At 49.9% G+C, this 13675-nt stretch overlaps 1 protein-coding gene across 12 annotated transcripts in view; it reads right to left on the reverse strand.

Moving 5' to 3' along the window:
* Nucleotides 1–2523: 2523 nt before the first annotated feature.
* Slc39a11 (solute carrier family 39, member 11) overlaps nt 2524–13675 on the reverse strand; it is a 421148-nt gene continuing 409996 nt past the window's right edge. For 11 of the 12 annotated variants that reach the window (XM_063268767.1, XM_039085657.2, XM_063268766.1 and 8 more), the window contains 3 exons: nt 8234–8332; nt 5366–5524; nt 2524–4121 (listed from right to left, as the gene is read on the reverse strand). In XM_063268767.1, the coding sequence (XP_063124837.1) occupies nt 4043–4121; nt 5366–5524; nt 8234–8332 (337 nt within the window). In that variant the 3' untranslated portion in view covers nt 2524–4042. The remainder of the gene's footprint in view (nt 4122–5365; nt 5525–8233; nt 8333–13675) is intronic. The other variant, NM_001013042.2, reaches the window with a different exon arrangement.

Genomic DNA, 13675 nt, shown 5'->3' on the forward strand with positions numbered 1-13675 from the left:
GTCCTGCCTATCTACAAGATGTGAAGGGATAAAAATGGAGCAGAGACTGAGGGAACAGCCAACCAATGGCTGGCCCAACTTAAGACCCATCCCATAGGAGAGATCCAACCTCTGAAACTATTAATGACATCCCGCTATGTTTGCAGACAGGATCCTAGCATAACTGTCTCCCAAGAGGCTTCATCCAGCAGCTGAGGGAAACAGATGCAGAGACTCACAGCCAAACATCAGGCAGAGCTCAGGGAATCCTGTGGAAGAGTGAGGGATAGAATTGAGGGGGCCAGAGGGGTCAAGGACACCACAAGAGCTACAGAGTCAACTACCCTGGGCCCACGGGGGCTCACAGAGACTAAATCACCAACAAAAGAGTAGGCAGTGGGGTTGGGGATTTAGCTCAGTGGTAGAGCACTTGCCTAGCAAGCGCAAGGCCCTGGGTTCGGTCCTCAGCCCGTGGGGGGTGGGGGGAGAAGAAGAAAAGAAAAGGCAGGCTGGACCTACATCCCCTACATATTTATAGAAGTGTAGCTTGATCTTACTGTGGGTCCCCTAACAATTGGAGTGGAGGCTGACTCTGACTCTGTTGCCCGCCCTTGGATCCCCTTCCCCTAGCTGGACTGCCTGGTAAGCCCTCAGTGGGAGAGGATGTGCTTAGTTCTGCTGCAATAGGATGTCCCAGGGTGAGGTTGTACCCAAGGAGGGCTTGGGGGAGGGATTTGTAAGGGTGGGACTCAGAGGAGAAGAGGGAGGGGGACTACAATCAGGATGTAAAGTGAATACATTAATTAATGGTGGAAAGGAGGACACTGTCATTCCCCTGCCTCCTTTACTGACAGCGTCTTAGCAGAAAGTAGAAGTTCTTCATGGGCACATGCTTAGTAATCTGCAAGCCTGGTCTGCTTCAGAAGAGTTTTAGTTGGTTTACCATGGCTGTAATAAAGCACTCGAGGCTAAGGGCTATATAAAGAAAAGAATTTACTCAGCATAGAGCATTAACTCAGCAGCTCCAGCCAGCCAGACTCTGGGGACAGTCTGTATTAGTTTGATCCTCTGCTGCTATGATAAACACCACAGCCAAAAGCAACTTGAGGGGGAAGAGATTTATTGGGCTCACCCTTTCCGTCATTGCAGGAAGTCAAGACAGAGACTCAAGTAGGAACCTGGAGGCAGGAACTGAAGGAGAGGCCTGGCTGGACACACAGTGGGCCAAGTCCTTCCTCATCAATTGTTAATAAATTTCCCCCAACAGAAACATCCACCAGTCTGGTGAATAATTCCTCAATTGAGATTTCCTTTCCTCAAATACGTCTTTTTGTGTCAAGTTGACAGAAGCTATGACACAAGCTTTAAAGGCCAGTGATATCATGTCCTATCATGGTAGGACAGGAAGAACCATACTCCAGATTTAATCCAGATTGCAGAACAGTGCCCTTTGACCTCTGAGCTCCAATTAAACAGCAGGCATCTCCCAACCTTGAGACATTGCCGCATTGGGGAATCAAGGTTTCAAGAAACCCCTGGGCACACCCTCAAACAAGAGCAGCAGACTGGCAAACACAAAACAATGAGAATTATGAACCAATGTAATTTTAGGATTAAGATTTTCTTATTTATATAGTTTGGGAGAAAGCATATGTATCAAAATGGACTCTAATATAGACACTTTTAGAATGGGGACTGTCACAGCACTGGGCTAGTTCCTTCTGTGAAGGGGGCAAGTGACGTTTGATGGTTTGAGGAATGGCAACAACTTCTGAGCCAATGACCTTTGCAGAATGAGAAAAGAGAGTTACAGTGAAATAGTCAGTGATACCCTGAGTCAATCTTGTCTCTTCCTGTGGCTCTCTAGCATCTGAACCCAACCCCAAACCCAAATCTAGAAAACCTACTGTAATGGGATTCCTGATAAGGGGTAAGGCCAGCCAGTTCATGGGCACAGGATTCAAGTTCTAGGTGGATGTTTGTGCACTATGTGTGTGTGTGTGTGTGTGTGTGTGTGTGTGTGTGTGTGTGTGTGTGTGTATGTAATGTATAACAGCATGTATACGCAAATTTCTGTTGAGTGACCATCTCTCCTAACCCTGACCTTGAAGGAATCAGAACTGGAAGGATGGGGACAATCCGGACAGCCCAATTCTCCTGATGCTGTTGGAGGTGTGAGGGAGCGGGAGTTTCAGAAGGCCTGCCCACTAGTCAGTCACCAGCACCAGGGGCATGGCACCTAATGGTTTTCCAAATACCATTGGGCTGCAGCCCGGATCTCTAACTGCCTTAGAACCACCTCATCTCCAAGCCCAATTCTCTTACTAGATCCTCCAAGTTTCTTAACACCCACCCATCAGTCACCTTTGTTTAAGTAAGCTGGAGTTGGATGTGGTTTTTTTTTTTTTTTTTTTTTTTTTTTTTGCAGCCTGATGATGACCACTCACCCTGCTGTGGGCATCTCTTTGCTCCCGCCCGCCGGGGCGGTGTAGGAGAGGGGCCTCAGTGGCTAGAAAGCGTTGGTGTTGAAGAGGACACAGCTCATGCACGACAAAATTCCCTTTATTGACATGAATCACAGTTACGAGGTCTTATCCAGCAGAAAGGGTGATTTGCAGCAACAGAACGACACACGGAGACGTAAGGATAGAAATATACACACGTGCCAATCACCAAACCAGCTAACCTCAACCAATCAGATCTCTGGATGTGTCTTTTTGATCATCAAGTGCTTTCAGAAGAACAGACACATCCGGCCGAGGTTGGCCTCTGGGATCTTGAGCATTCACAGACTACAGTATCCATCCATGGATGGACGGAACATGTAAACACAGAGGGCAGATACTGAGAACCCAGTACCCAAGTGCCTGGCTCCCGGGTGAAGCCTTTTCTCTGAGTCCCACACACTCCCCAGCCAGGGAGGGCTCAGGGCTGATGCGTTGGGAGGGCAGATGGTGGAGCGACATGTATGATGGAGCAGGTTAGCATGTAGTCAAGGTCCAGTCATTCTTCAGGATCACCTCAGAGTTTTGAGTTTTCTAAGAAAGGAAATGTAAAAAATACCTCTTCTTCCTCCCCTTTCCTTCCCCACTAGAAGCCTGCTGGCCAGATTCCCACAAAGCTTCTGCAGAAGCTCAGCGGCTCTGGCTTGTAAGCTTCCAAAGGGCCAGCGGAGAAGAAGCCTTGTCGGGCTCTGCATGTCATTCCCTAGAGTTGACTTAAGTGACTCTGTGAGTCAATGAGGGGTTGTGTATTTGCAATTTGCTGGTATCCACAAGTCTCTCAGGAAAACAAAGGCTATAAACACATCAAGATTAATAGCTAGGAGACCTGGGAGCCAGGACTAAGTGCCTGCTCTTGTCCTCTACAAAGAGCGGGGACGTGGGGGGGAGGGGGCTCAGCTTAAAACCTACTCACGGCACTCTTCAGAGCGCTGCATGTTCATGGTCACCCTTGTTTCCATATTTCTCTAACTTCAGCAGTGCCCATCTTTAGGAGAGAGACAAGCTGACTTCCTGCTCTCGGTGTGTGGGCCTTCCTGTGCGTGCCTCCCTGGAGGAAGCAGACCCTGTTACGCTGGTTCAGCCTTGGCGAGCAGGCTTCTGTGTTCCTGTTGCTTCTGTCCCGGCATCCTAGATGGACAGAGGGTCCATGGAGAAGGAGCACTAGGGGCCCTGGCAACCTGCTCCAAAACCTTAGGCCAACATGCTCAGAGCTTGTATCCCAGGAGCTGACTTCTGGAGGTGACCCTGAGGTGTTGAAGTTGAGTCTAGAAAGGGAGACCGGAGGTGGGACAGTAGGGGTTACCCACTGAAGAAAGATTCCTTCCACTCAGTGGCCAAAACACAAATCTACAGTTCTATGACACCTTGAGATTTACAAAGAAAACCAGCTTCTCCCTCCAAAGCAAAACGGAAAGTCAAAAAAAAAAAAAAATGTAATCAGAGCTGATCTGGGGTAAGGAGACGGAGGGGAGAAAGGAATGGGGTTTTAATGTGAAGAGAGGCTCATGGTCCTGCAGAAGTCTGGTGCTTTCCTTCATGGGGTCCCAAGGTTCTCAGAGCTAGCCGAGGCCCACGTCAAGGGACATCATCACCACAAATCCCAGGATGGAGGCCCAGGATGCCAGTTTCCCGTTGCCACTAGGAAGAAAGGAAAGGAGAACGGTAAGACTTAGCTGCTGCTTCCTATGACCCTGTCAGGGCTGATGACTCCAATCACAACAAGGTATTCTACCAACCGTGGCAGCACTGATGGTTGGGTACCAAACACCCAGTGAACGTCCCCTCCTGGTCCAAAGCCATGGCCAGGGGCTGCAGCACAGGGAAATCATTTGACCAGAGCTCTCTAGTCCCAGGCTTGAACAAACCAAGAGGAGTTGGCCGGAGGGCTGGGGAGATCTCAGCAGTTAGGTGCATTGCTGCTCTACAGAGGACCAGAATTCGGTTCCTAGCACCGTATCAGTAGGATCACAGCTGCTTATGATTATAGTTCCAGGGATATGACTTTGAACCTCCATGCACACCACACACACACACACACACACACACACACACACACACACACACACACACCACGCACACATGCATGCATGCACACCACGCACACACTTTAAAACATAGTGAGCATTTCTTATGTTTTCTTCATGTGTGTTGGGGAAGGTTATAGGAGCCATTTCTCCTCCAGTGCTATCTATTTTTTTGTGACAGGGTCTCTTACTGGCCTGGGATTCTCAGATTTGGCTAATCTGGCTAGGCACAGGTCACCAGGAATCCAGCTGTCTGTCCCTCCCCAGTGCTGGGATTACAAGCTCATGCCACCATGTCTGGCTTTTCATGTGGGTTCTGGAGTGGCAAGTACAGTGCTGACAGAGCTGTCTCTCCGGCCCTGGTTATTATTCCTTAAAGACATTCGTCTGTCATGATCAATGGGCTTCAGAATTATTCTGTTATACAAAGCTGAATGAGACCGGGCAAGGCCCCTCCCCTGCCCACCCTCCCTCTTGACACCTGGCTGGCCCCATGACAAGATAATAAAACACACGCTTATGGTTATCGCTTGCACCTCTGAGGCCATCACTCTCCTCATTCCAGCAGAGAGAGAGAGAGAGAGAGAGAGAGAGAGAGAGAGAGAGAGAATCTAAAGGTAGCTATTTTGTCAAGGGGCTGGGGACCAAAAATCCCCTGCTTTATGCCACTGTGTGATGTCACCTTCCTCCCCTTTATTTCAGTTTTAGCAAGCAGAGGAGGGACAGGAATAATTGTGGCCAGGGGCAGAGGGATCTTGGGAGTAAGCAAAGGAGAGAGAAAGGAAGAGAGGGTAAGCGTGAGAGAGAGGGTAGTCTCAGACTGGGCTTGGGACAGTATAGTTGAGACTAGCTCTCCACCTGATCTGGGCTTCGGGGATGATGTCGTCCATGACCACGTAGACCATGGCACCGGCGGCAAAGGCCAGCGCGTAGGGCAAGACGGGCTCAGCCAGCACCACCGCAAAGGCTCCAAAGACCCCAGCCAAGGGCTCCACCATGCCGCTCAGCTGTCCATACCTAAGGAGGGTAGAGACATGGAGCAGTGAAGGGAACGGAGACACTGACCCGTGCGGACGTGTCACTTGCCCAGACCGGTGATCCCACCCCAGAAAGCAGACCTGTATGGTGGCCATCTTGTCAGGCCATGTTGTAAGGAACAGCTCCTTGCGAGCCTCGTACCCTTATTTCCTTCAGATCTTTGAGTAGCCTATGTTGTCTTTGACATTGACAATCTGATTGGGACATAACTTGTATCCCGTGTACCATTCTCTGTGTAGTCACTAGTTTTTTAGTGAGTTTACAAGGTTAAGTGGACATCACCATCAATTCCAATGTCTTTATCCTAGAAAGAAGTCCATGGCCACCAGCAGCCATGTCCATTTCTCCCTCCTCCCAGCTCTGTCACCAGGAATTTCTCCATCTTTTTCTCTCTATATGTTGACTGCCTCTGGATATTTCCTATACACAGAATCGTATATGGGTTTGGAGGGGGGAGGCTTATTTCAACTGCATAATGTTCTCAAGGTGTATCCTCCCTGTAGCTTTTAAAAAAAAAAAAGTTCAGAGTGTGTGCATGTGTGTGTCATATGTGGTGTCTGTGTGTGTGTGTGTGTGTGTGTGTGTGTAAGTATGGTGTCCATGTGGATATATGTGTGTAGTATGTGTGCATGTGTGTTATATGTGGTGTGTGTGGTATATATGTGAAAGTATGTGTGTGGTATCTGTGCATGTGTGTTATATGTGGTATGTGTATGGTGTACATGTGAATGTATGTGTGTGGTATGTGTGCATGTGTGTTATATGTGGTGTGTGTGTGGTGTATATATGAAAGTATGTGTGTAATATGTGTGCATGTGTATGTTATATGTGGGGTGTGTGTGTGTGTGTGTGTGTGTGTGTGTGTGTGTGTGTGTGTATAGGCCAGAGAGGATGTGGGTGCCTGCTCTATTACTGTTTTATTCCCTTGACACACTCTTTCTCCCTGAAGCCAGGCAGGACGCCAACAATCCCCAGTGAGCCTCTTGTGTCAAACAACGCTGGGGTCACAGGCACACATGGTCACATCTGGCTTTGACATGGGTGCTGGGGATTCAAACTCTGATCTTTGTGCTTGCGTAGCAAGTCCCCTCCGCACTGAGCTATCATCCCAGCCTGTGTAGTGGAATGTCTTTCCAAGGATGAGAACCAGTCTTTGTATAGCTGTAGAACAAGCTATCAATCTGCTCATCCAAAGATGCCTATGTAGATTGGCGGGACACTGATTAGGAAGGGTCTTGGTGTGTCCAGTTGTGGTAGGCATGTTTAGGGGTTAGGCTAACACTACACACTTACGTGGCAGAGGCTGGCCTACCTGGCCATTTCTGCATTGACAGTATGTTCTCTACTCTCTACTCCCAGAACCGCCATCGTGGCTTAAGATGAGATTCCTCCTTTTAAGGAATTCCTTCATTTAAGCTAGCAAGGGGAGGTAGGCACTGCTTCGGACCAAATGAGCTATGATCAAAGGAGCAACACAGAATGGTCATTGAGAACGGGAAGGGCAAGAGCTAAGCCAGGGCCCTGAAGGCAGACACCACCTGCTACAGGCACAACACCAGCAGGACAAGAGTAGAGGTCTCCTTCTTGAAGCGGGCGCTTGGGAAGGTGCACAGCCTCTGAGCTTCGGTCCTCCTGTCTGTATCACGGGGATGGGGACATCTCCCACAGCCAGCCTCCCCAGAAAGAAGGGCAAGTTGTATGAACTGTGAGATCCCAGTCCCTCTCTGGCTAGAAGCAAAAATGGGCATGGGGAGAGACCCTACTTTGGCTAATGAATCTTTTAGAGTAGATACCACACCCTGTCTTCTTGTGTTTTCACCAACAGAGCAGCAGGACAGACAGCCCTCTGGGTCTGTTAGACCTCTGCCTGTGGCCTCGTCTCTGGAAAATGTAGCTTTGACATCAAGCCCAGACCGGAGTTTGGGAGGGAGAAGGAGAAAAGCTTCACTTTCGGATCTTGGTGCTGACCGCAAAGCTCCTCATCCCCCTCCCCCTCCTTTCTTCCTGGTGCCTCAACGATCTGAAATGACAGCTGTGGCTTTGGTAGATTATGAGAATCTCTGAGGCCACCCACCTCCCTTCTTTCCCAAAGCCTCTATTTGCGGGACTCTAACAATGGAGAAAGAAATCTGTAGAAAGTGGAAACATGATCATTTAAGTACACGTACAAACTTGCAAGCCACAGGGCCTTGTACAATGGAAGGCGTTTTTAAATTGTCCCTATTAGCCGTCTATGTGAGCGCTGTGAGCTTACGTTGTAGGTCAGCTACTGTTTTAGTAAAGTAATGTGTGACGCCCATGTCCCACATGGGGACATATGAGAGCAGCTCATGCAAGGACTCCCTGGGTCATCTACAGGACACTGTGACATCTACAGGAGACCTATTAGGGGGGAAGTGCTCAGTGCTGAGAGCTGCGGGTTTCTAACCACAGAGGCCTTTGAAAAGGAACATAGCCACTCAAGCTGGTCATGTAAAGGTCAAAGGGTCAAGAAATGATCTTGTTTCTTGGGGTCTCCACTGTGGATACAACATATACCCACATTTGTGGTGTATTTCCAGAGCCCCGCAACGGGTTTCCAACATGGCTTCCAACAAGAGCCTGACCCTGCCAAAAGGATTTCACACTGAGCAGTTGATAGCCCACATGACTCTCTTCTGACTCTCTCTTTCTGACTGGTACACTCACCAGAAAGCTTTCCAGGTAGAGAAGCCTGCTCCACGCAGAGGAAGGCTGACAGCCAGGCCCTCTGGGAAATTTTGAATCCCAATTCCAATGGCCAGATTCCTGCAAAAACAAGAAGGTACGTGACCCAGTTAGCACAGCTTAAGAGTCATCTTAGAGAGGGATTGCTTTGGTCAGGCTAGCCTGTAGGCAATGTGTCTTGATGATTCATCGATTAGGAGGTCCCAGTCCACTGTCGGCAGCACCATTCCCTAGGACGATGATCCTGAGCCATATAAGAAAGGTAGCTAAGGATGACCCTGTGAGCGAACCAGCAGGCAGAACTCCTCCATGGTCTCTGCTTCAAGTTCCTGATCGATTTTCTATCCTGACTTCCCTCAGTGATGGTGTGTAATCTGTAAGCTGAAATAAGCCATTTTCTCTCCTAAATTGCTCTTGGTCAGAATGTTTGAATCATAGTAATAGAGAGAAAATTAGAATAATGTATTAAAAGTCTTGTCTGAAAGTGGGGGACCTGTTAAGTCCTGAAGTGGGGGGTCTATTAAACCCTGAAGTGGGGGACCTGTTAAGTTCTTTGGTACCAGGGAGCTTTGTGGTGGGCAAAGGAAGAAAGAGGACCCACAGGTAGGTAGTAGCATCGTAGGAGGGAGTAACATCTTCCTCCTTGTTGCCCTCCTGTCCTGAGTCCCAGGTCACACTCTGTCCTTAGTATGATAGAGTGCAGCAGAGAACATGCTGGCTCCGAGTCGGGATGGTTCAAGTCCTGCCACCATCTTGCTGTACAAGTCTGTGTCGATCATTGGACTTTTATCTGTGTACAACATGGAGATATTGGCCTCCATCTTGAGGGGTGATCATGTTACAGGACAACCTAACAATGCCCGAAAGACTCTTAACACCGAGAGATAGGCTGTGCCCTTGAGTTCCTGTTCCCTATAGTTCAGAGATGGGCGTAGCTCGCTTTATCCAGACGGCACATGAGAAACAGTACAAGGAAGTAAAGACACAGAATCTGGAGGTGACGCTGATGTGGCTCCAGGCTCAGGTTTCCCGTGGGCTCTTGCTGCATTTCTCTGGGCTTGGGTGGCATTTGCTGTGATAGCCTCTGGCTTTCTGCCTCTGCAGGACACTAGGGGCTTGTGTTGTGCACCCGAGTCAAATCTAGGGACCTGTCTTTGCGGGACTGCTTTGTGCTGAAGCCAGAGACTAGGTCATGACGAACAGAGAATAGGAATAGGCGGGCACACAGGCAACACAGAACTGATCAAGGGAGATGGGGCACCTGCATGGTTGCAATTCATAATGTGCAATGCCAACCTGCAAAGAAGGGAGACAATGTCACAGGAGGGAACGGGGCCAGGCTGAGTGCAACAAAATGGTAATGAACAAGACTCTACCTTGGTTGGACAGGTCCTAGGGGTAGTCCCTCCATGGAGGGCCCTTCTGATAGCAGACCTTCAAGGGCATCAACTAGCAATGCTGGCCTAGGGCCTGAAGGAGTTGTGGGTAGACTGGACAGAAAAGAGAACCGGTTACCTCATGCTTGGCTTTTTGGTCAATTGACGCCTGTCTGTCCACTTTGCTCGCAGCAGGAATTTGCCCCTTAGCTCTGGACAGATATAAGGGGTGGGGGGTTGCAGACCAGCAGTTGCGCCTACCCTGTCTTTACTGGCCACTCCATCCTTGGCCCCAGGATCCCAGGAAAAGAACACAACTTGGGGCCTTGAGAGCCCACCAGGCCAGCTCTGGCCCTGGCCCTCTGGACCTGATTCCAGCAAAGAGCACCACAGATAACACTCAGTATTAAATATCAAATCTCTACCTTGTTTGAGGGGTTCATCTCATACCATATTTGCCTTCACACACTGTCACCACATATAGATACGCATTTCGATGTCCCTGCACCCTGGGACCATTTCGAGGAGTCTCTTAGACAAGGATCAACCCTACCATAATTGAACTTATAAACATTTAGCTGGCGTGCACTCTGTTTAGTTAAGTCATATCTTTGAATCCTTGGTCCCCAGCTGGTGGAACTACCTGGGACTAAAGGGTGTGACCTTGTTGGAGGAGGTGTGTCACGGGGTGGGGGGTAGGCTTTGAGGCTCCAAAGCATTAGTGCCATTCCCAGTGTGCACTCTGCTTCCTGTGTTCAGTTTGAGATCCGAGCTCCAAGGTATTCCTACAGCCGTGCCTTTACTCCGCCATCGTGAACTTGAATCCTCTGAAACCATAAGCCCAATTAAACGCTTTCTTTGCTAAGTGGCCTCGGTCACTGTCATCTCAGCAGTAGAGAAGACATTAATATAGAGGTTGTGTTGGTTCCTGATTGGGATAGAAGACCTTATACTTCTGTTCCAGTCAGCCACAGGGAGAACTACATTTTGTTCTAGAAACTTCTACCAGTTTTATGCCCAAGAAGACCCTGCGCTCATATTCCAGGAGAGGAAAATACTGGGCGTGCATTTCCGTGGAAGAAACACATCTCAAGGATAAGTTCCTGCCAACGTTTCTGTACTCCCTGCTGTCTTCTCGATAGCCAGTGGGAGCATTGGTTATATTTAGCATCATCCCTTCCTTGCCCTCCCCAAATGATGACCAAATGAGACCAGCTTCCCTGACCTGTTCCAGAGCCAGGAAGAGATCATCCTAGGGCGTCAAGCTATGCCCCGTGTCTCTTCTCTGATGCAGAGGAAGAGATCTGTGGCTGCCTAATGGTCCACAGTTAGTATCCACCCTCCATACACACAGGTGAGGAAAGTGACCTATCTAGGCATGGGCATGGAGCCACCAACCCAGTGTCAAGTCTAAAGTGATGGCTTTCTGTCCAAAGTCCTACCATCCACCAGGCAGGTTGGGGAAGCTTCCTCCATATCCTGCCCTGGAGCTGAAGTCTGATAAGCAGTACAGAAACCCCATTCTTCCATCCCTGGCAAGCCTCGTTGTCACTGCCCTGCCCTAGCCCTGGCACAAGGTTTACAGCCGCACCCTGCGATCCTGCCAGGTCTTTCTCTGCAGGGCAATGCTTTGCTTTAGGATCAGAAAGTGTATCCTGAACATTCCTGGGCTCCTGAGACCACGGTGCGGGCTGAAACTAAAGTCCCTCTGCCTTCTCTCCTTCCTACATGACCCTTTTAAATTCAGCTCTCCTTTATGAGAGTGTTCGAATGTGTGTGTGCACACAAGCACACACATGCACACATGAACACACATGCACACACATCCATTCCCATTCCCAGCTTCACATCATGTTAGTTTTTCATTGCTGTCACAAAATGCTTAACATAAACACATTAGGAGGGAAGGAGGGAGGGAGGGAGGGAGGGAGGGAGGGAGGGAGGGACGGACGGACGGACGAAAGGAAGGGAGGAAGGATGAATGGATTTGCTTTGGCTCACAGCTTCCCAGGATTTAGTCTGTAGTCACCTTGCTTCCCTGTGCTTGGTCATAGGGGGAGTATCATGACAGGGAGCACAGGGCAGAGCAAAGCTGTTCACATGACATCTAGGAAGTAAACACAGAGGAAGGGCCTGGGACAAGAGACAACCTCCAAGGACATGTCTCTAGTGATCTACTTCTAACTAGGTCCCACCTTTGTGAGTATGTGTCAGCTGACCCAGATGCCACTGAATCATGAATCCATCAGTAATGACAAAGAGGGGGTCAGAGCCATTACAATCTGATCATATCTCAGTGTCTGGATTGATCGGCTGGGGACAAGGCCTTCAGTGCACGAGTCTTTAGGAGACACTCCACACCCACAGCACAGATGGGTAGGGAAGGCAGCCAATAGATGGGGTCTTCCTCTCTCCCTCATCATCAGCATCGGCTCTGGGGCATGACTTGAATCCAGGGCTCTCAGAACCAGTTCTCCGGTCCAGTCACCAGGGAGCTTTACCAGAGGCCTGGGACAGCTCTGCAGACAGATGAATTTGGGGACCCATGTCTGCAAAGTCTGACGGAAACACTCTGAGGAGCGACGGCTGATGGTCAACATCAGCAGCAAGGGTGAGGTGAAGGCAGTGTTTGGGGCCGTCTCCATTTTGAGAGCCTGATCTGCCGCTGTCTTGATTACCAACACAGGCCAGGGACACCAGGGCCACTGTGAATGCATGGGGGCTCTGCAGACTGGGTGTCTGCTCTGTAGAATCTGACTAGGGAGGGCCCTGGCGGGGATTCCAGGACTGACAAAGCAGCAGTGGCCACAAAGTCTACCAGAATTTCTGAGCTGGTTCATTGGGGACTAATGAACATCAAAGACAGAGAGAGAAAGGAGGGAAGGGCTCAGCTGTCAGGGAAGGTCTTCAGAGGACAAACTCTGAGCCTACCGCTGGTCTGGATGTGCTGGCAGGAATGGCACACTGTGAGGAGGAGAAGATATACCTAACAGAGAGCCGATGGCTCGGAGGAGGCCCCCACCATAGTCTTTTTGTACAGCCAAGCCCTCTATAAAGGCATTCCTGGGCAAACAGGCCTGGCTGACCTCCTTCCTTGCAGCTTGGGGAAGGGAGAGCTAAAATGAGGTTTCCTTTCCAGGACTTGCTACAAGATTTCAGGCAGTATTTATCCAAAAGGGCACCGGACGACACACAAGACTAACTCTGCCACCGCACCCTTCAAAGCCAAGCAAAATTCTCGTTGCTGGGTTTCTCATGTTAGCAGAATGTGTGGATAGCAGTGTCCCCTTTCTGACCCAGCCGTGCATCCTGGAAGGCATGAGAGAGGGGACCTGACCAGAGGGCCAGGAAAGGGTTAACAGGATAGGGACACTGGCAGCTGGGGGCAGGTAAGTGGCTCTCAGGGAGCCAGGCTGCAACCACAGGGGCAGGAGCAGCCCCTGAGGAGGCCTCTCCTGGGAAAGGTGAGCCAAGGGTCTGTGTGGAAGGAAGGGCTGCCTCTCTTTAAAGTTGGCTTTGGCTTGAGTGTTCAGATTTCTGCTTTCCTTTTCCTGGGGAGTCAGAATTTCCCAGGGTGGACCAGATCCAGAGGAATGGTTACTGAGGGTCTTTGGGGGAGAGGGCAGAAGACTTGGTACTACCAAACCGAAGACTGCCCTTGGGGGACACCTTGGGGGGTGAGGCTGGTTACCTTGCATGGGCAGTGGCAGGGACAAGTCCCAGGGGAGGACTTTTTAATCTGTTGTGGAGAAGGAATATAACATCTTGGAAGGGTAGTGGGTACTTAAAACAGATAACCCTGGGGCTGAGGATGTAACTCAGTTTGCACAGTGCTTGCCCATCATGCAGAAGGCTCTGGGTTAGATTCTGGGTGCGGAGTAAACCTAGTGGATAAAGATCCCAGCGCTTAGGAGGTGGAGGCCTGCGGAAGTACAAGGTCATTCTCAGCTTCACAGCAAGTTTGAGGCCAGCTTCCCCCTCCCCCATCTCCCTCTAGACAGCCGGCTCCCTAAAACCCTCAAGAGCCTGAGGAAGTCAGCACAACCCT

Source organism: Rattus norvegicus, chromosome 10 (genome assembly GCF_036323735.1).
Source record: "Rattus norvegicus strain BN/NHsdMcwi chromosome 10, GRCr8, whole genome shotgun sequence".
NCBI lineage: Eukaryota > Metazoa > Chordata > Mammalia > Rodentia > Muridae > Rattus > Rattus norvegicus.